At 35.6% G+C, this 20,231-nt stretch overlaps 1 protein-coding gene and 1 long non-coding RNA gene across 3 annotated transcripts in view; one reads left to right on the plus strand and one right to left on the minus strand.

Annotated features, from left to right (window-relative positions):
- ABCB7 (ATP binding cassette subfamily B member 7) overlaps positions 1-20,231 on the minus strand; it is a 165,634-nt gene that overhangs the window by 65,869 nt on the left and 79,534 nt on the right. For both annotated transcript variants that reach the window (XM_045473023.1, XM_045473024.1), the window contains exons 2-3: positions 12,590-12,667; positions 10,341-10,427 (exon numbers count right to left, since the gene is read on the minus strand). In XM_045473023.1, coding sequence (XP_045328979.1) covers positions 10,341-10,427; positions 12,590-12,667 — 165 coding nt within the window. The remainder of the gene's footprint in view (positions 1-10,340; positions 10,428-12,589; positions 12,668-20,231) is intronic.
- LOC123595374 lies at positions 842-19,324 on the plus strand. Its single transcript, XR_006711151.1, has 2 exons — positions 842-878; positions 19,252-19,324. It is a non-coding gene; the product is annotated as an uncharacterized LOC123595374 (long non-coding RNA).

A 20,231-nucleotide genomic window follows, 5' to 3' on the forward strand; every position in this document is an offset into this window, starting at 1 on the left:
AAAGAAACAAGGCCCTGAATGATACATTGGATCAGATGGACTTGACAGATATATTTAGAACTCTGCATCCCAAAGCAACAGAATATACTTTCTTCTCGAGTGCACATGGAACATTCTCCAAGATAGATCACATCCTTGGTCACAAAACAGCCCTTCATAAGTATTCAAGAATTGAAATTATACCATGCATACTTTCAGAACACAATGCTATGAAGCTTGAAATCAACCACAGAAAAAAGTCTGGAAAACCTCCAAAAGCATGGAAGTTAAACAACACCCAACTAAAGAATGAGTGGGTCAACCAGGCAATTAGAGAAGAAATTTAAAAATACATGGAAACAAACGAAAATGAAAATACAACAATCCAAATGCTTTGGGACGCGGCGAAGGCAGTCCTGAGAGGAAAATACATTGCAATCCAGGCCTATCTCAAGAAACAAGAAAAATCCCAAATACAAAATCTAACAGCACACCTAAAGGAAATAGAAGCAGAGCAGCAAAGACACCCCAACGGAATGGGAAAAGATATTTGCAAATGACATATCAGCAAAGGGTTAGTATCCAAAATCTATAAAGAGCTCACCAAACTCCACACATGAAAAACAAATAACCCAGTGAAGAAATGGGCAGAAAACATGAATAGACACTTCTCTAAAGAAGACATCCGGATGGCCAACAGCCCCATGAAAAGATGCTCAACATCGCTCCTTATCAGGGAAATACAAATCAAAACCACACTCAGATATCACCTCACGCCAGTCAGAGTGGCCAAAATGAACAAATCAGGAGACTATAGATGCTGGAGAGGATGTGGAGAAACGGGAACCCTCTTGCACTGTTGGTGGGAATGCAAATTGGTGTAGCCACTCTGGGAAACAGTGTGGAGGTTCCTCAAAAAATTAAAAATAGACCTACCCTATGACCCAGCAGTAGCACTGCTAGGAATTTACCCAAGGGATACAAGAGTACTGATGCATAGGGGCACTTGTACCCCAATGTTTATAGCAGCACTCTCAACAATAGCCAAATTATGGAAAGAGCCTAAATGTCCATCAACTGATGAATGGATAAAGAAATTGTGGTTTATATACACAATGGAGTACTACGTGGCAATGAGAAAGAATGAAATATGGCCCTTTGTAGCAACGTGGATGGAACTGGAGAGTGTGATGCTAAGTGAAATAAGCCATACAGAGAAAGATAGATACCATATGTTTTCACTCTTATGTGGATCCTGAGAAACTTAACAGAAACCCATGGGGGAGGGGAAGGGAAAAAAAAAAAGAGGTTAGAGAGGGAGAGAGCCAAAGCTTAAGAGACTCTTAAAAACTGAGAACAAACTGAGGGTTGATGGGGGGTGGGAGGGAGGGCAGGGTGGGTAATGGGTATTGAGGAGGGCACCTTTTGGGATGAGCACTGGGTGTTGTATGGAAACCAATTTGACAATAAATTTCATATATTGAAAAATTAAAAAAAAATAACAAAATAAAAAGCTACTTATATCCTTAAGTTTTTACTTCCACCTACAGCCATCCTCATATTGCCAAAAAGGTATTCAGTGGAGGCAAAGAGACTTGTACTATACATTTATTTCTCATCTATTAAGCTATCAATGCATTATACAAAATTTAAGAAATATTTCAATAGTTCCATCTTTGTGGTTAAAACCTCTATATTTTGGGCTCTTTATCGATATGTTTATTTAAAACAGTTTGCAGCCCTCAGTAAAAACTCATGATAAAGTCGAGTTATAAAGCAAAGTTTAGGAAAGTAGGAGTCTTGGTATTAACTATATAGAACAAAGGTTGGGTTATTAAAACATTTCAACAAAAACACAATGTTCTAATCATGCTTAATCTCATTACTAAATCATCTCACATTTTTCTTTCTCTCAAGTTCCTGAGGCAACATTCCCATGAAATATGTAGTTTCAGCTTTTGGAGGCAGAATATTAAGAATCAAAACCAGGGGTGCCTTGGTGGCTCAGTTGGTTAAGTGTCCAACTTGGGCTCAGGTAATAAACTCATGGTTTGTGGTTTCAAACCCCCCGTCGGGCTCTGTGCTGTGGGCTCGGAGCCTGGAGCCTGCCTGGGATTCTGTGTCTCATTCTCTCTGCCCCTCCCCCACTTGTGCTCTGTCTCTGTCTCACAAAATGAAATAAATGTAAAAAAAAAAAAAAATTAAAAAAAAAAAACAAAAAAAAAAATCAAAACCACACTCTGTAAAGCCAAAATAAGATCAATACATATATGTTCCAAAGCTACTATGTTATTATCGTTGGCAAAATAATCTCCATTTTAAAAACTGAAGTATCTACTCCATTTCTGGAATAGATATTTAAAAAAAAGTTGATGCTCATTGCTGGTGAAGTTGTATTGAAATGGGTACTCTAACACACTGTTAGTGGGGGAGTACACTGAAACAATCTTTTCAGAAAGCATTTGATACCCACCATCAGCTTTTAAAATAATTTGCCCTTTGTGTCATGAATTCCATTTCTGGAAACTTATGCTTTAAAAAATACTTAAGAATATTCTCTAAGTTGAATCAAATTTACTTTATAAAAATTTCTTGAATCTATTTTCACTACCAACCTAGTCCAAGCTATCAAATTCTCTCACCTAAACCACTGTAAACATCTCCTAACTGATTTCTCTGCATCTATTCTGCTCCCTATTCAATTAGTTCACCCTGCAATCAGATATTACTCCCAGTTTAAAACCCTTCAACTGCATCCTATTGCTCTTAAAGATCAAAGTCCATAACGTGGCTTGTGAGGGTCTGCTTTGCTTGGCTCCTGACTGCTTTCAGTGTTCATGCCATACTAGCTTTCTTTTCTTTTAGTTCCTCAAATATGCTATAATCCCTCCTGCCACAAGGCATTTGCACGATATCACTCATTCTGTCTGAAATAATCTCCCTCTGTACAACACCAACCCACTCCCCAATCTCTTCTAATTAGTTAACTGCCAACTCAAGCAGCACTTCTTCATGAGGCCTTCCCTAAACCCACTCAGGATCCTTGGCTATATTATTTCACACTGGATTATTCCTCTCTTCCAGAGCATCCATTTTAGTTATAAACTACATACAGAAGTGATTTGATTAATATCTGCTCTCCTGTTAGAATTTAAATTGCATATGAGTAGCAACTTTGTGTTTGGTGCTCACTGTTGTAACTCAATACCAAATATAGTGCCTGACATACAGTAGGTACTCAACACGTATCTATTGAATAAAAGAATGAAAAACTTAGCTATTAAGGATGTTTATTCTCATGCACTTTTAATAGGAAAAAAGTTGGAAGCAGCCTAAATGACCAATAATGGAGAACTGTGTAAACAAATTATAGTGAATGTATAAAACAAACTGTAGCCATTGAGAAATATATGTAGTGACACAGAAAAATGTGAAGTGAAAAAAGCAGAGCACAAAACTTATTTTTCATGTTAAAAAAGTGACGTGTGTATGAGTTTACACATGCATACAAATGGGTCTGAAAGCAATTCCCCCAAAGTGTTAAAATAAGTAGCTGTGAGTAGATGGAATCACTGATGATTTTTTATATTCTTTTTGCTTGCTTGTATTTTCTGTAGTTCATATAGAATAAGAAAAAAATTAGTTCATTTTGTGGGAGGAAAGTTACCCAATTTCATGTAAACGTACACACACAGCAAGGAATGGGGGGAAACTGCCAACATATAAGAAACCCAGGACAACATTATATTATTCAGGGTAGTTTTGTATTATGGTTATTGCCCCCCAAACTCAGCAAACTATTTTTCTAGTCTCTTTCTCAGTGATTTCTCAGTCTGTTTACTGAGTAAAGAGCAACAGAAATAAAACTGTTCATATTGTACTAAAAACAGGACTACCTTCCTGGCTGCTTTAAAGATAAAGGTGGTGCTTAGAATTCTCTCTCTTTCTCTCTCTCTCTCCCTCCACTTCTGTCTCTCCCTCTCCCACTCACTCTCCGTCAAATAAATAAACTTTAAATATATATATATAAGTTGGCAAAAATATGAAATGCTGAAAATACAGTTCTTAATGTTTTATTTTATACACACATATATTCACATATGTTCTCATAACCACTAAGGTATTTTTAAATGGGAATAAGGCTATAATTTTAAAAGTCACTTTTTCAATTGAACTATTACTAAATAAATATAATTTAATGTATTATAACTCAAATTGAGGCATTTCAACCACTTTCCCATTTCACAGGTTTTATCTTATTTTTCTTGATGGAATAATGACAAAAAGGCCCTGCTTCTGCATATCTTTAGAAACACTCTCTCCTGTCAAAACCATCTACAACAGATCCCAAAATTTTTCAATTACGACACAGAGAAGTTATGGCTAAGAGCAAGAAAATTATTCTAGTTGGCTTAATAGTGCATAAAATGTCACCATTTCATTTAACAAAATGGGTTCTGAAGTTGTGTAATCATGCATTATGAGTCCATTCAGCTATAAAGTACATGACTTAAGTTATACATTAGATAGATACACTATAAAGTTTGAAAAACGTCTTTTTTATAAGTGGAGGCTAAATCAAAAAGGAATTTCAGAGGCTGAGGCACAGTTTTAAAGAATTTTAAACGAACTCATTCTGGCTGTACAAGAGTAAAATAAAATAACATGGGGAGGTCTCAATACAGATCCTGAAAGATCATATATCACATTTCAAAATCACCACAATCACCATACTGTGAACAGCCATAATTCATACATTGGATACACAATGGTAATCCTAAAAGACAAAAGGGTTATCTAAAGCCACAAGCTTGAGACTGAATTCCAAATCACCTTCATATCAATTTACCTTTTCATTTCAGACTAAGAAACACAAATAGTATACATACCCTTTTAAGATCACATTCTTAAAGAAAGGGTAGAAAATATAGGAAATGGTTAATGAGGACAACAAGAAATTGGCTTATTTGAAAACATACTGTGGAAGGAGTAATCACAGTATAGGAAAACAAACAAACAATGATTTAAGGAAAGGAAGTTCTTTTGCAGGGGTAAAAATTCCTGAAGTAGCCAGTGGTTGAAATCATAATTTTTATTTAAGCCTCACTTACACATAAACAGAACACATAAATTTCTTTCACTTTTCTGTTTATCATTTTCAAAATAAATAGAATTTAAAAGTTATTTTAAAAACATAACTGTGGGACACCTGGGTGGCTAAAGTGACCGACTTCAGCTCAGATCATGATCTCATAGTTCTTGGGTTGGAGCCCCGCGTTGGGCTGTGTGCTGATTGCTCAGAGTCTGGAGCCTGCTTCTGATTCTGTGTCTCCATCTCTTTCTGCCCCTTCCCTGCTTGCGCTCTATCTCTTTCTGTCTCTCAAAAATAATAAATAAATGGTCAAAATAAAAACATAACTGTGATGACATATTATGATAACAAAAGCTCTCTAAATTTGAATGCTTTAGAAATATCATTAAAAGGCCTACAAAAGTAGGAGTGAATCTACTTTCCTCTTTGCTAAATAACAATATATACAATGCTGCCTTCTTGCTAAAGCTAAATATAAATAGCCTCAAATTTAAAATATGGAACTGACATTTTAAGCCCCATTAAAACTAGTACTATGTTATAGTATGAGGAATAAAAGTTTTTACAGAGGTCTCAACTATGTACTGGAATTAGCTTGCCATACTAAAGGAAATCAATTGGATTCAGAAAAAAAAACACAAAAGTAATGTAAGAAGGAATGTAAATGGGCTAAGATCTCTGTATGATAACAAAATGAGTTTGGAAGAAAATACTTAGGAACATCGGAGAGCTGTTAAAGAGGAGATGAAAGTAACTGAAAATAAGGTGGGCCAACATAAAAAAAATAGGTGCTACAAAAAGAGATGATACCAGAAACAACACTCAATAAATATTTATTCAATTAATAAATTATCTATTCTTAAACACGAGGACACATTGTCATTAATATTCAGAAGGCATAGCTATTACTTGATTTATTAAATCATTTTAATAATCTAAGTGACAGATCTTTAAATATTTAAATTTTTTAATATTTATTTATTTTTGAGAGACAGAGAGAGACAGTGTGAGCAGGGGAGGGGCAGAGAGAGAGGGAGACAGAATCAGAAGCAGGCTCCAGGCTCTGAGTTGTCAGCACAGAGCCCGATGCGGGGCTTGAACCCACGAACCGTGAGATCATGACCTGAGCCAAAGTTGGACGCTTAACCAACTGAGCCACCCAGGTGCCCCCAGATCTTTAAATATTTTTAAATATTTACTTATTTGATACTAATACAGAGCTTCATAAGCCTTATGAGGCTAGGCAGACAAAAAGAAATAATGAAAGGAATATCTACTTGTGCACAGGGAGCTGAAACAGCACAATCACAGCATGGTGAGCCAAAAACAGATGCATAAATAAAATTAGGTGCATATGACTCAATAGTTTATTGAGTCATATTATGTTTATATGGATCAGTGCTAAATTCAATAGTGTGACCTGAGGGAGAGATGTAGTCAGTCACTCACAGCCATAAGCGCTGTAAATGAATACCTATAGCTAATAACTATGTGAGCAGGGCACAAAAAGGAAAATAAATTAAAACACATCTGAAGCAACTTACTGGGTAGAATTTTAAGATATTAAAGAAAACTGCATATTAATAAGCTACATGTATGCTTTGCTTCTCAGGTCAATAACTTCCTATCTTTTACTAGAAAAGGTTACCAAGCACTGATTCAAGAACAATTTTTTCCACCAAGAGTCCATTGCTTCCAAGGGCGTGTAGCCTAATGGACTTTTATAAGAAAATAAAAGAGTAAGAAAAAAGAAAATGAGCTTTTGATAAAGGTAACAGAGTCACCTTTTCTTTAACTGATATGGGATTTATCTAAGAATTCTAGTTTTAAAGACATTGCTAAATTCAGGGGTTCCTGGCTGGCTCAGTCAGTACAGCATGTGACTCTTGATCTTGGGGTTGTGAGTTCGAGCTCCACGTTGGGTGTAGAGATTACTTCAAGAAAAAAATCATATTCCTGAATTCTAATAGCAAGAAATGTTCTAATCCTAGATCAAGGGACTAGTTTATAAAGAAACTACTTAGGGGCAAAGTTTGTGGTGAGGAAGAATAAAATATATACTAAAAATTTTGGATGCAATTTGTTTTGTATAAATGTGTGCTACAGACTGAATGCTTTTTCCCTAAAGAACCAATTAAGCAGCAAATAATGTGGAAATGCCCACAATTTCATGGATAAGCAAACTGTCCAGAGAAGAGAACTGTCTCTTCAATCCATGCTAAAGGTAAGTAACTGCAATTAAAGGAATAAATTCAATCACTACTTCAATACTGTTAGAAATAACAGTGGCTTGATAAAAGCTAGGTCAAAATGTAAGGGTTAAATTGCAGTGTAGAGCTAACCTGTAGCCTTGGGAAATAACAGCTTTGTTTTGACACTGTAGGTTAAGAGATAACAGCCTTGTCCTATCAATCAAGGGAAATCAACTGGATTGGTGTTTGACTGGACTGGGGCAAGGACATGTTGAGAACTTTGAAAAAGTGGGCCAGAGGCAGGGTCAAGGAGGTCAACTGGTTGCGGCTTAATGGCAGAAGGTCTGAACTGTTTCCACCCCCATCTGGGAACTGTTTCTTTGTTCTGTTCCCAGGTGATGATGAGATGATGTGGTCGGCTATAAAAACTCTGTACCCCGGCTGTTCGAGGCCACACTCTGGTCAAGAGTGTCGGTCCCGATTGGTCGGCCTTGCCTCTCATTGCAATAAACTTTGTTGTGACTGTCACTGGTGCCCGCAGCATTCTGTTTCAGGAGTCATGTGGACTCAACAAAAAGACAAGCAAGTTGAGCAGATGTCTAGTGGAAAAATTGAGAGGGTAACTGAAGAACTTCTCCAATATTCCTGCCTCTCATTGCAATAAACTTTGTTGTGACTGTCACTGGTGCCTGTAGCATTCTGTTTCAGGAGTCATGTGGATGCAACAAAAAGACAAGCAAGTTGAGCAGATGTCTAATGGAAAAATTGAGAGGGTAACTGAAGAATTTCTCCAATATTACTGGGAATATAAGTATACAATAAGTTTATAGATGGGAGATGAAAGATCTATTATCAGGAAAAGCTCTATTATTATTAATTTCTCTGTACCTTAAGGTTTGTTTTCTATACTCTATTAGTCTGATACTAGAGTGAAAAGGTCCTAAAATGGCTTATGGTACATATGAGATATATTTATACTCAACAGTCAACTTAATAATGTATAATAAAAAAATAACAAGCTGACTGATATTCACATTGGCCAGTCAGTTAATTCCCTATCCCAAGGGAAGTCAATTGGAAAAATGAGATGAAGATCATAAGGCTACTTGATGATGTATAAAATCAGAGCTAGAAAACAGTCTCTCCATGTCATCCAAGTATTCTTGTCCATTGGTCTAAGTGTCCATTCAGTTGAACAAGCCTGGAGATTTGTTATTCCATTATCTCCCCAGGACTCCAATTTTTTAATACTCCAAGCTGTTGTTCCACTCCTGATTATATCAAGTTTTATACCAAATCTCTCTGATTGCTCTAGTACATGTTAATCTCTTTTGTAATACTACTAGCTTCTGACTATATCCAATGAGGATCTGCTTCAAACATAAAAAAAGAGTATGTCAAGTAAAGTCTGGAAAGTAGTCCTTATTTTAAGTTCTTCATTACTCATGTTATTATCAGCACAGAATTAACTAATTAGTAAACTAACTCATTCTTCAAAAGAAGCACATTAAAAAAAACTTTAAATGCAGGAGTATAGCACTGAAATTCTTCAAAAATCTGAAGATTCTATTATAAAACAAATAATTTGTTAATTTATCTATTTTTTAATATGAAATTTATTGTCAAGTTGGTTTCCATACAACACCCAGTGCTCATCCCAACAGGTACCCTTCTCAATGCCCATCACCCACTTTGCCCTCCCTCCAACCCCCATCAACCCTCTAATTTATCCATTTTAAAAACAAGAGCTTCCAAATAGTGAAACCACCACTGTTTTTCCATAATCCCCTTTACTACAGAGATTGGATAAACAGATTATTTAAATACCTCCTGAGCAGCATTATTATTTTTGTTAGTAGTGTTAAGAACATCCAAGTGGTACAGCCCACTGTGGAAAACAGTATGGAGGTTCCTCAAAAAGTTAAAAATAGAAGTACCTTAAGATCCAGCAATCACACAACTGGGTATTTACACAAAGAATACAAGAATCTAATTCAAATGGATACATGCACCCCTATGTTCATAGCAGCATTATTTACAATAGCCAAGATATGGAAGCAACCCAAGTGTCCACTGATTGATGAATACACATACACACACACACACACACACACACACACACACACACACACACACTGGAATATTATTCAGTCATCAAAAAGAATGAAGTATTGCCATTTGTAACAACATGGATGGAACCTGAGAGTATAATGCTTAGCAAAATGAGTTAATCAGAGAACGACAAATACCCATATGATTTCATTCATATGTAGAATTTAAGAACCAAAACAAGCAAGCAAAGGGGAAAACAACAGAGAGAGACAAAAGAGGAAACAGACTCTTAATTACAGAGAACAATCTGATGGTTACCAGATGGAAGGGGGTGGGGAATGGGTTAAATAGGTGATGGGGAGGGATTAAGGAGTACACTTGTTTGTTGTGATGAGCACTGAGTGATATATGGAAATGTTGAATTACTATATTATATACCTGAAAATAATATAACACTGTACATTAACTAACTGGAATTAAAATAAGAACTTTAAAAAAATATGAAAAAAAGAATATGGATAATTAAATGAATGGATCAGGTAGATGGAAGATTTATCAGGAAGCTAGGGGACATTCTAGGATCTTTCTAAACTAAGTGTACAGAAGGGGAAATGTTAACCACAACACACACACACACACACACACACACACACACACACACAAATTGCTTCTAAGTGCTAAATCTAATTTACCTATTTATTTATAAGGCTGGATTATATAACAAATAACATCAACCAGTGCTATTTTAAGTGAATAAATAAAATATTTAGGTTGATAACTTTTTTCTTTTTTTAGTCAATCATGATATTTTTTGTTTGTTTTAAGCCCAAGAAAGTCTCAGCCATATAACCATGGTCAATTCATAAGGTTTTGCATTAGAAAACCTGTGGTAGTAAGAGTCAATCAAAATACTCTGGAAGATAATAATCTTGAATGTGTGTGTGTGTGTGCGTGCGCGCGTGCGGGCGCATTCTGCGTAAATACGGTGTGTATAAGAATTTGTAGTTACTGTTATTCACTCTTACCCCTTCTTTTGGGTCTGTGTGGAGTCCTCCTCCTGCATGACCATGCCAACATGTCCTCTTTTCTATCAGTGGCCATGCCTGGAGAGCCTAGTTGAAGATGATACCAAGTCATCCATTAGCTATTACAGAATTTCAGATCTTTAAAACTCTGACTTAGCCTAATCTAATGAATGTATCACATACAAATTCATAGGCATAGCTTTTAACCTAGCACAACAAAGCAAAACACCTTCACGATTAGCTTACAATACACTTACACAAAGATACTGAAATATAACTAATATTCATTCAGAATTACTTTCTCTAAAGAGCTTTTGAAATTAATGTTTAAGAACTTTGACTTCTATTACACTTCTATTTGATTTATACCAGCTTTCTTATTGTCATTTGCTACCATAGTACTATGTAATCTGTTACTCCATCATTGGCAAAGAATATCCTAGGGTTAACTAATTATATCCCACTTGTTTTCCACATGTATACATTTTTGCTTTATAATATAGTTCATTTTATATAACTGATTCTTTTCCTTATTCTTTCTCATATATACACGTGTGTATATATATACACATATATATGAGTATTTAAAAAAATTTTTTTTTAACGTTTATTCATTTTTTGATAGAGACAGAACATGAGTGGGGGAGGGGTAGAGAGAGAGGGAGGCACGGAATCTGAAGCAGGTTCAAGGCTTTGAACTGACAGCACAGAGCCTGACATGGGGCTTGTACTCACGGACTGTGAGACCATGACCTGAGCTGAAGTTGGACACTTAACCAACTGAGCCACCCAGGTGCCCCTATATATGTATTTTTAATGCTTACTGTCTATCTTATGCTATAGTAATATGCATGCATGTTGTGTCTTTCCTATTACATGGTAAGTTTCTTGAAATTAAGCCAGTCTCTTTTATCCTTGTATCTCCCATGGCTTATACCACAGTGTCTTGTATGTGGGCAGGGTAGATTTCAATGCTTAATGGATTAGCTTATAAAACAGAGCTATCTATAAATCTCTCAACTAGCCTTGAAAATATGCAACATCTTGCCTACTACAAATTTCTAAAATAGGTCTTAAGACTGATTCTTAGGTTAGAGAAATATATAAGTTAAATTATTTGAGAAATATAAAGTTACTAATAAGACAGTAAAGATTATGCTCAAAATTTAAGCTTGCCAATATTTAAAGTTTTCCTCAGTTAAAACATACTTAATGAAATAAATACATATAATAATGCTTCTTCAGTAGCCATAATAATCAATAATTAATGAATTAATGAAGGACACAGTACTTTATAAACACAAATGTGTATCAGTGCTAAATCATAATAGTATGAGCTTTGGGTCAAGCTATGAAAATGGAATCACAAAAACCAAAAGTGTCTTCCTATTTGCACCAGTTGAGAACAAAAAATAATTGCCATAAATGGGTTACTGATTCTTGGATCAACAATCTTAAAGCATTTTTAAAGGGAAAACATCAAAATACAAATTTTAGTGTGATAATGTCTCTGTGACATTTTTTTCCATCTAAAAGACTGAGTAACAAATTATATCAAGCACTCTGATGAATACCACAGAAGATAATAAGGTCTTTGACAAAGCGAAAGATTGAAATGTTATTCACTTTTACAGCCTCTGCATAAATTAGAACAATGCCTTGTACTTTAAAGGCAAATAACTGTTAGAAATAATAAACGTAGTACTCAGGGTTTAGACTGTCTTCTAATTTTCCAACCTTTCCCATCTTGGAGAATTGTCTGTATAATTTCAGAACACTGAGAAATTTTGAAGTTGTCTTTCACTTATATTAACAATGAAAAATAACTTTTATCAACAAGCAAACTAAGCATCAGGCTCTAATAAGCAAAGAGTCCCTGAACATCTTCTAAGGTAAAGGGCTTTCACCCATTTGAAAATCTTATAGCATTCCATACATCAGATACAAATTACCAGGATAATTTTAAGGTCAACAAGCTGATATTACATTTATAAAAAGCATTCTGAAAATGTTACTGTAGCTGGCACTGATCTCAAGAGATTCTGACAGATCTTTCCAGGAGTGAAAAAATAATAAAGATATCTATCCCTATTTCTATGAGCAAAAACATAATTTCTTATTCATCTTTCTATTTAGAAAAAAATGAAAAGAGGAATTGAGAAATACAAAATATATAGTATAAATTTGAAAATGCTCAAATAAATGCACACTTTTCTGAGTTATATATAGAAGTATCTGCTTAATCTTACCCTGGTAACATGTAGTATCTGTCTTAAGTTGCCTTTTCCCAGTCTCTGCCATGTAGTATGTCTTAATGACTCTGGGATCTACAGAAGAGAAAAAAAGGAAGAACTTTCAGAGTAAGTAATTAATATTAAGAGATTTCCTCTATTCTCCTGTATACAGCTGTTACATCCATCTGGTCTAAAATGTCATTGAAATTTACTATTTTCTTGTTGATTTTCTGACTGGATGATCTATCCATTGATGTAAGTCGGGTGTTAATGCTCCCTACTATTATTATATTACTATCAATTTCTTCCTTTATGTCTTAGACCAGTTGCTTTATATATTTAGGTTCTCCCATGTTGGTTGCATAGGTATTTATAATTGTTGTATTCTCATTCTGCATTATTCCTTTTATTATTATGTCCTACTTTGTATTTTGTTACCCTCTTTATTTTAAAGTGTATTTTGTAAGTACTGCTACCCCAGCTTTCTTTTCACTTCCATTTGCATGATAAACTTTTTCCATACCTTCACTATCAATCTGTATATATTTAGGTCTGAATGGAGTCTCTTATAGGAAGCATACAGTCTTACAATTTTGTCAATTCAGTCACCTTTTGTCTTTTAATTGAAGCAGTCCATTTACATTTAAATCAATTATTAACAGGTATGTACCTACTGCCATTATGTCACTTGTTTTACAGTTGTTTTTGCAGTTCTCTCTTCCTTTCTTCTCTTGCTGTCTTAAATTGTGGTTGGATGGCTTTCTTTAGTGTTATGCTTGGATTCCTTTCTCTTTATTTTTTGTGTATTTACTATAGGTTTGGGGTTTGTGGTTACCATTAGGTTCATATATACCATCTAAAGTGTGTAGCAGTCTATATTCAGTTGGTGGTCACTGAAGATGGAACCCATTCTAAAAGCACTCAATTTTTTTTACCACCCCCATGTTTTATGTATATGATACTATACTTTATATTCTTATATTTTGTGAACCTCTTGACTGATTTTTGAATATATAATTGATTTTAATGTTTTTGTACTTTAACCTCCATACTGGTTTTATAAGTTATTAATCTACTATTTTATGTTTGCATTTACCTATGAATTTTTTCCTTTCATAATTTTCTTACTCCTAAGTATGGCCTTTTCTTTCTATTCAAAGAATTCCCTTTAATTTTTCTTGAAGGCTGCTGTAAGGGTTATGAACTCCTTTAACTTTTGTTCATCTGGGAAACACTTTATCTCTCCTATTCTGAATGATAACCTTGCTGGGTATTCTTGGTTGCAGACTTTTTTTCCTTTCAGCACTTTAAATATATGCCACTTCCTTCCAGACTGCAACACTTCTGCTGAAAAATCAGCTGAAAGCCTTATGTGGTTTCCCACATGATATATATAATATATATTCAAAAAAATTCCATCCAAAAAGAGCATAATACACATTCTCTTAAAGTACACATGGAACATTTTCCAGGACAAATCACATATTAGGCCACAAAACAAGTCTCAATAAATTTGAAAAGAAAGTCATATTATGCATGTTTTCTGACCACAACAGTATGAACCTAGAAATCAGTAGGAAGGATAATCTGGAAACAACACAAATACATGAAGGCTAAATAACATGGTACTAAACAATGAATGACTTAATCAAAAAATCAAAGAGGAAATCAAAAAATGCATGGAGATAAATGAAAACACAACAGTAAAAAATATTTGGGATGCAGGAAGGCTGTAAGAGGGAAGTTTCTAGCAATAGAGGCCTACTTCAAGAAACAAGAAATATCTCAAATAAACCACCTAACCTTACACCTAAAGGAGCTACAAAAAGAAGAACATTAAAAGCCCCAAAAAAGTAGAGGCAGTACATGATAAAAAATTACACAAGAAATAAAGGAAATAGAGACTAAAACAATAGAACACAAACCAGGAGTTGGATGTTTGAGAAAATAAATAAAATTGATAAACCTTGACCCAGACTCATAAAAAAAAAGAGATGACTCAAATAAATAAAATCAGAACTGAAGGAGGAGAAATAACAACCGACAGCACAAACATACAAATGACAACAAGAGAATAGTATGAAAAATTACATGCCAATAACTTGGCAAAGTAGAAAAAATAGTTAAGTTCCTAGAAACATATATCCTTCTAAAACTGCATCAATAAGAAATAAAAAATTTGAAGACTAATTACAAGCAAGGAAATTGTATCAGTAATCCAAAAACTCCCAACAAGTAAAAGCCCAGGACCAGATGGTTTCACAGGCAAATTCTACCAAACATTTAAAGCAGAGTTAATACCTATTCTCAAACTATTCATAAAAATTAATACCTATTCTCAAACTATTCATACAAATAGAAAAGAAAGGAAAGCTTTCAAACTCATTCTATGAGACCAGCATTACCCTGATACCAAAACGAGATAAAGGCAAACATAAAAAAGAAAACTACAGACCAATATCCCTGATGAACATAGATGTAAAAATCCTCTAAGGAAAGCAAATCCAATAATACATTAAAAGTATTGTTCACCACGATCAAGTGGGATTTATTCCAGGGATTCAAGGGTGGGTCAATATTCATATATCAATCAACAAGATACATCACATCAACAAGAAAAAGGATAAAAAAAACCCCTATGATCATCTTAATAAATGCAGAAAAAGCATTTGACAAAGGATCACATCCATTCATGATAAAAACTCTCAACAAAGAAAGTTTAAAGAAAACATACCTCAACATGATAAATGACATATATGAAAAACCCAAAGTTAATATCATACTCATTGGTAAAACACTGAGAGCTTTTCCTCTAAAATGAGGAACAAGACAAGGGTATCTACTCTCATCACTTTTATTCAACATAGTTTTAGAAGTCCTAGCCACAGCAATCAGACAACAAAAAGAATATAAATAAAGCATCCATATTGGTAAGGAAGGAAAAAATTTTCACTATCTGCAGATGACAGGATATATTAAAAACTCCAAAGCATCAAAAAATAACTAGAACTGATAAATTCAGTAAAGTCACAGAATATAAAATTAATACACAGAAATCTGTTGCATTTCTATGAACTTCTACTTCTAATAATGAAGTAACAGAAATAGAAATTAAGAAAACATTTACAACTGCACCATGAGAATAAGATAACTAGGAATAACCTTAAAAACAGATTTCTTTTATTGCTCACAAATATACATAAATACCAAACCATAGCCAATGTTACAGAGATGATTATGCTTTTATACATGCCTAAAAAGATAAAATATAAAATGTGTGAAAGTAAATTATATTACTTATTGAAAGTGTCAAATTGTATTTTTTCCCTCTTTTTAATCTTTCTTTTTTTTTTCCTAAAGCCTTCAAAGTCTTCGACCCCAATTCTTTCTTAAATGGCTTTTATGCACTCTTCAAACACTCCTCCATTTACTAACCCCCTTTACTGTATTTTATTATGTTCTACCTTGCATATGTTCCCTCTTTAGCCTTAATCACAATGCTAAATTTAGACAGTGGTCCCAAGATCAGTTTTGCGAAACACCTCTATGTAACAAGCCAATGGACTCCAACGAAAGATTCCTTGGGCCAACAATTTTGTTTTGATAATGTTCGAAAAGTCGAGCTGAAAGCAGGCAGGATAAAGAACCTCTCCATGTTAATACCAGAGACATCTATAAAACGAACACACATCCTTCTGAAGTGCACCATCAATTTGGTGAGGAAAAAATGTGCTTCTTAGGTCAAATCTCTCCCAAATGGCAGGTAATACTTAGGATTCCCCTAAGCTATAAATACATTGAACAAATGAATTCATGTCTTAATACGAATGCTAATGTTGTACACTGTGAAACAGAAAAAAAAGTCAGATCAACCAAAAACTAACTTTCATATACAAAAGAGCTAGCCAAATTATTGAGAAAATTAACTCAGTTGTTTCCCAAAATGTATTGAACAGTATTACATTTCTGCTTATGGATATTCCTGAATTATAAAAATTTCAACAATAGTGATGACCGTTTGCACACTGACTTGTCAAACCCAAGCTACTACATGACTCCATGTATCCTCAAACTCCATAAGGCATCCACTGTCATGGTGCCTTTCTAGGGCTTAACTCAATTGTTTCCCTCACTGACTTTTTCCATACTCATATCTCACACAATCTTTACTTCTAAACTTCCTATTTTACATAAGCTCCCAGCTCAAGTAACTAGACATCAAGGAAGATCTTGCACATGTTTGCACATTCATATGCAATTTAATCTTCTTTGACTTTCAAAATCTACCCAGTTATCTCAAGTAAATGACTATCCACCTTCTTTCCTCTCCCAAAATGATGGCTTATATATGACCAATAGCTAACAGATGAATGTGGGTAATACACTTAACAGCAAAATATACATTCTGAAGTGATGTTGGTCAAGCTTAAAACAACCTACCATAAAATATAAGCCCTTCAAAGTATTTATAAACCTCTTCGGAATTACCAGTTATCACTTTAAACTTCTTTTAAATTTTTAATTAATTTATTATTATTATTATTATTATTATTATTATTATTATTATTTTAGAGAGAGGGAGTGTAAGTGCGGGAGGGGCAGAGGGAGAAAGAATCTTAATCAAGCTCCATGCCCAGTGTGGCGCCTGACATAGGAGTCAACCTCATGAACTGAGAGATTATGACCTGAGGCCAAAATCAAGAGTCAAATGCTTAACCAACTGAGCTTCCCAGGCACCCCTAAACTTTTAAAATCAAACAATTTTGTCACATAAGCATCAGGATTCAAGGTGAATAATTTTAACATGTTTGTGCTCAAATTGAACTTCTAGTACTAAGATAGCACTGTTAAAATTACAAACTGTTTCAAGAATATAAAAAGTTAAGAAACAAGAAAATGAACACAGGTATAGTCAGTATCCAGCCTAAGAAATAACAGATAAAAAGAAAGCTCTAACATGCTCCTCTATGTTATCTCTTTCCTGTTCCTCAGAATCAGCATTGATTATTTAAAATATCTTCCACTACAGGGGCGCCTGGGTAGCTCAGTCAGTTAAGCGTCCGACTTTGGCTCAGGCCATGATCTCGCAGTTTGTGAGTTCAAGCCCTGTGTCGGGCTCTGTGCTGACAGCTCAGAGCCTGAAGCCTGCTTCGGATTCTGTGTCTCCCCCTCTCTCTGCCCCTCCCATGCTCATGCTCTGTCTCTCTCTGTCTCTTGATAATAAATAAACGTTAAAAAATTTTTAAATATCTTCCACTACAGAAGTAAAAATAATGGTCACATAATGGGTTAACTTCTTTTGAGAGCTAGTCCCTCCACCTAAAATACCGTTTCAATTACACTCAGGGAAAATGACAGAGTAGGAGGATCCTGAGCTCAACTTGTCCCACAGACATAGTTACATTTATGTGCTGTGAAAATGATCTGAAGACTGACAGAACAGACCTTCCATGGCTAATTGTGAAGGCCACATAGAAAAAGGTAAAATGTGTGGAGACATGGTTGGGAACTAAACCCCCTACACAACTAACCACAACTGGGAGGGACATCACAAGCACGGAGAAGGAGAGGATCAGATCACTAGGGCATCCCCCTCACTGGGAACCCAAATCCCCATAAAGTCTGGCTTTGAATATCAATAGGGCATAACTCTAGGAGGACTGAGGGTGATAGGAAACCCAGTCCCTACCCTTAAAGAGCCAGCATACTAAATAACTGTGGCCTGAGGCACAACACAGAAGCAGCAGTTTAAAAAAGCATCTGAGGTATAAGTGAAGATTTACTGATTAATCTTAGAATGTGTGCTAGAGAGGAAATGATCTGCAGATTTCTCTAGGAACAAAAGTGCTGGCATGTGCCATTTCTCTTCCCCTCTCCCAACCTAGAAAGCTGAATGTTTGCAGGAGCTAGCACTAACAATCTTCATTTACCTTGCTAGCATTGCATGCCCCACCCCAGAGAAAACAGAATATTTCCCAAATTAAAGAACAAGGCAAAATCACAGCATAAAGGTTAAATGAAATGGAGATAAGCAATATACCTGATAAATAATTCAAAGTAATGGCCATAAAGATACTCATTGGACTTGAGAAAAGAGTGGATAAACACAGGGGCACCTGGGTGGCTAGGTCGGTTAAGCATCCGACTTCAGCTAAGGTCATGATCTCACTATTTGTGACTTCAAGCCCCACATGGGGCTCTGTGCTGACAGCTCAGAGCCTGGAGTTTGCTTCGGAATCTGTGTCTCCCACTCTCTCTCTGCCCCCCCCCCTGCTCACACTCTGTCTCTGTCTCTAATAAATAAATAAATAAACATTAAAATTAAAAGAAAAAGAGTAGATAAACACATTGAGAACTTCAACAAAAAGAATGAAAATGTAAAAAGAACTACTCAGAGCTAAAGAATTCAATAACTGAAGCAAAAAATACACTACAGGGAATCAAGAACATATTTGAGGATGAAGAGTGAATCATCAATCTACTAGACAGGGTAATGGAAAGTAACGAAGTGGAAGTGCAAAAAAAAGTAAACAATAATAAAAATGAGAAAAAGCTAAGGGAACAGTGCAACATCATCAAGCATAATAACATCTGCATTACAGGAATCTCAGAACAAGAGAGGAGACCAACAACTTTTTTGATATAAATTGGCACAACCACTGTGGAAACTAGTGGAGAGTCCTAAAACAATTAAAAATAGAAATACCATATCATCCAGTAATGCCACTACCGGGTATTTACCCAAAGAAGCCAAAAACACTAATTTGAAAAGATGAAAAATGATATGGTTTCAACTATTGGGAAAATGGCAAAGCAGGAAGATCCTGGGCTCACCTCATCCCACGGACACACAAAAACAGCTACACCTGTGACATGAACTCTGAAAATGACCCGAAGACTGGCAGAACAGACTTTCCGCAGTTCATCTTAAATCTTAGAGAGAAGGCCATATCAAAAAGGGTAGGAGGGACAGAGATGCAGTTGAGAACCAAACCTTTGGTGAGATCAACCACAAAAACGATGGACACCAGTAGCCCAGAGAAATGAGAGGATCAGAACATACAATGGGTACCACAGGCACAGGTCACCCTCACTGGGAAGACAAATCCCCATAACATTTTGCTTTGAAAGCGAGTGGAGCTTTTTACAATCAGTGGGGATAAACTCAGTACTTTATAAAACGGGCTTAGCTCCAGGAGAGCCAGAGGGCCATAGGAAACTGAGTGCCTACCCTTAAAGAGCCAGCATAAAAAATAACCCAGCAAAGGCACAGCATAGAACCAGCAGTTTAAAATGTACCTGGGATGTATCCGAAGGACATTTATTCATTAAGCACAGCATGTTTGCTGGTGGGGACAGGGATATTTGGGACATTTTTCCAAGAACAAGTGCTAGCAAGCAAAATTCCCCCCCACACACACCCTCAACCCCCAGGCTAGATAGCCAGACACTTGGGAGAATGAGCCAGAACAATCTCCTCCTATCTCGCTAGAACATGCCTCACACCCAAGTTTTCCTATCTGCCACATCCAACCCAGCCCACTTGGCAGGCATCTCTCTGAAGACACTCCCGCCCCCCCCCCCACCCTACAATCAACCCTGACAGTAGCTGGCGTCACTACAAAGTGACTCCTGCCATGGGGAAGAGGACTACATA

Source organism: Leopardus geoffroyi, chromosome X (genome assembly GCF_018350155.1).
Source record: "Leopardus geoffroyi isolate Oge1 chromosome X, O.geoffroyi_Oge1_pat1.0, whole genome shotgun sequence".
NCBI lineage: Eukaryota > Metazoa > Chordata > Mammalia > Carnivora > Felidae > Leopardus > Leopardus geoffroyi.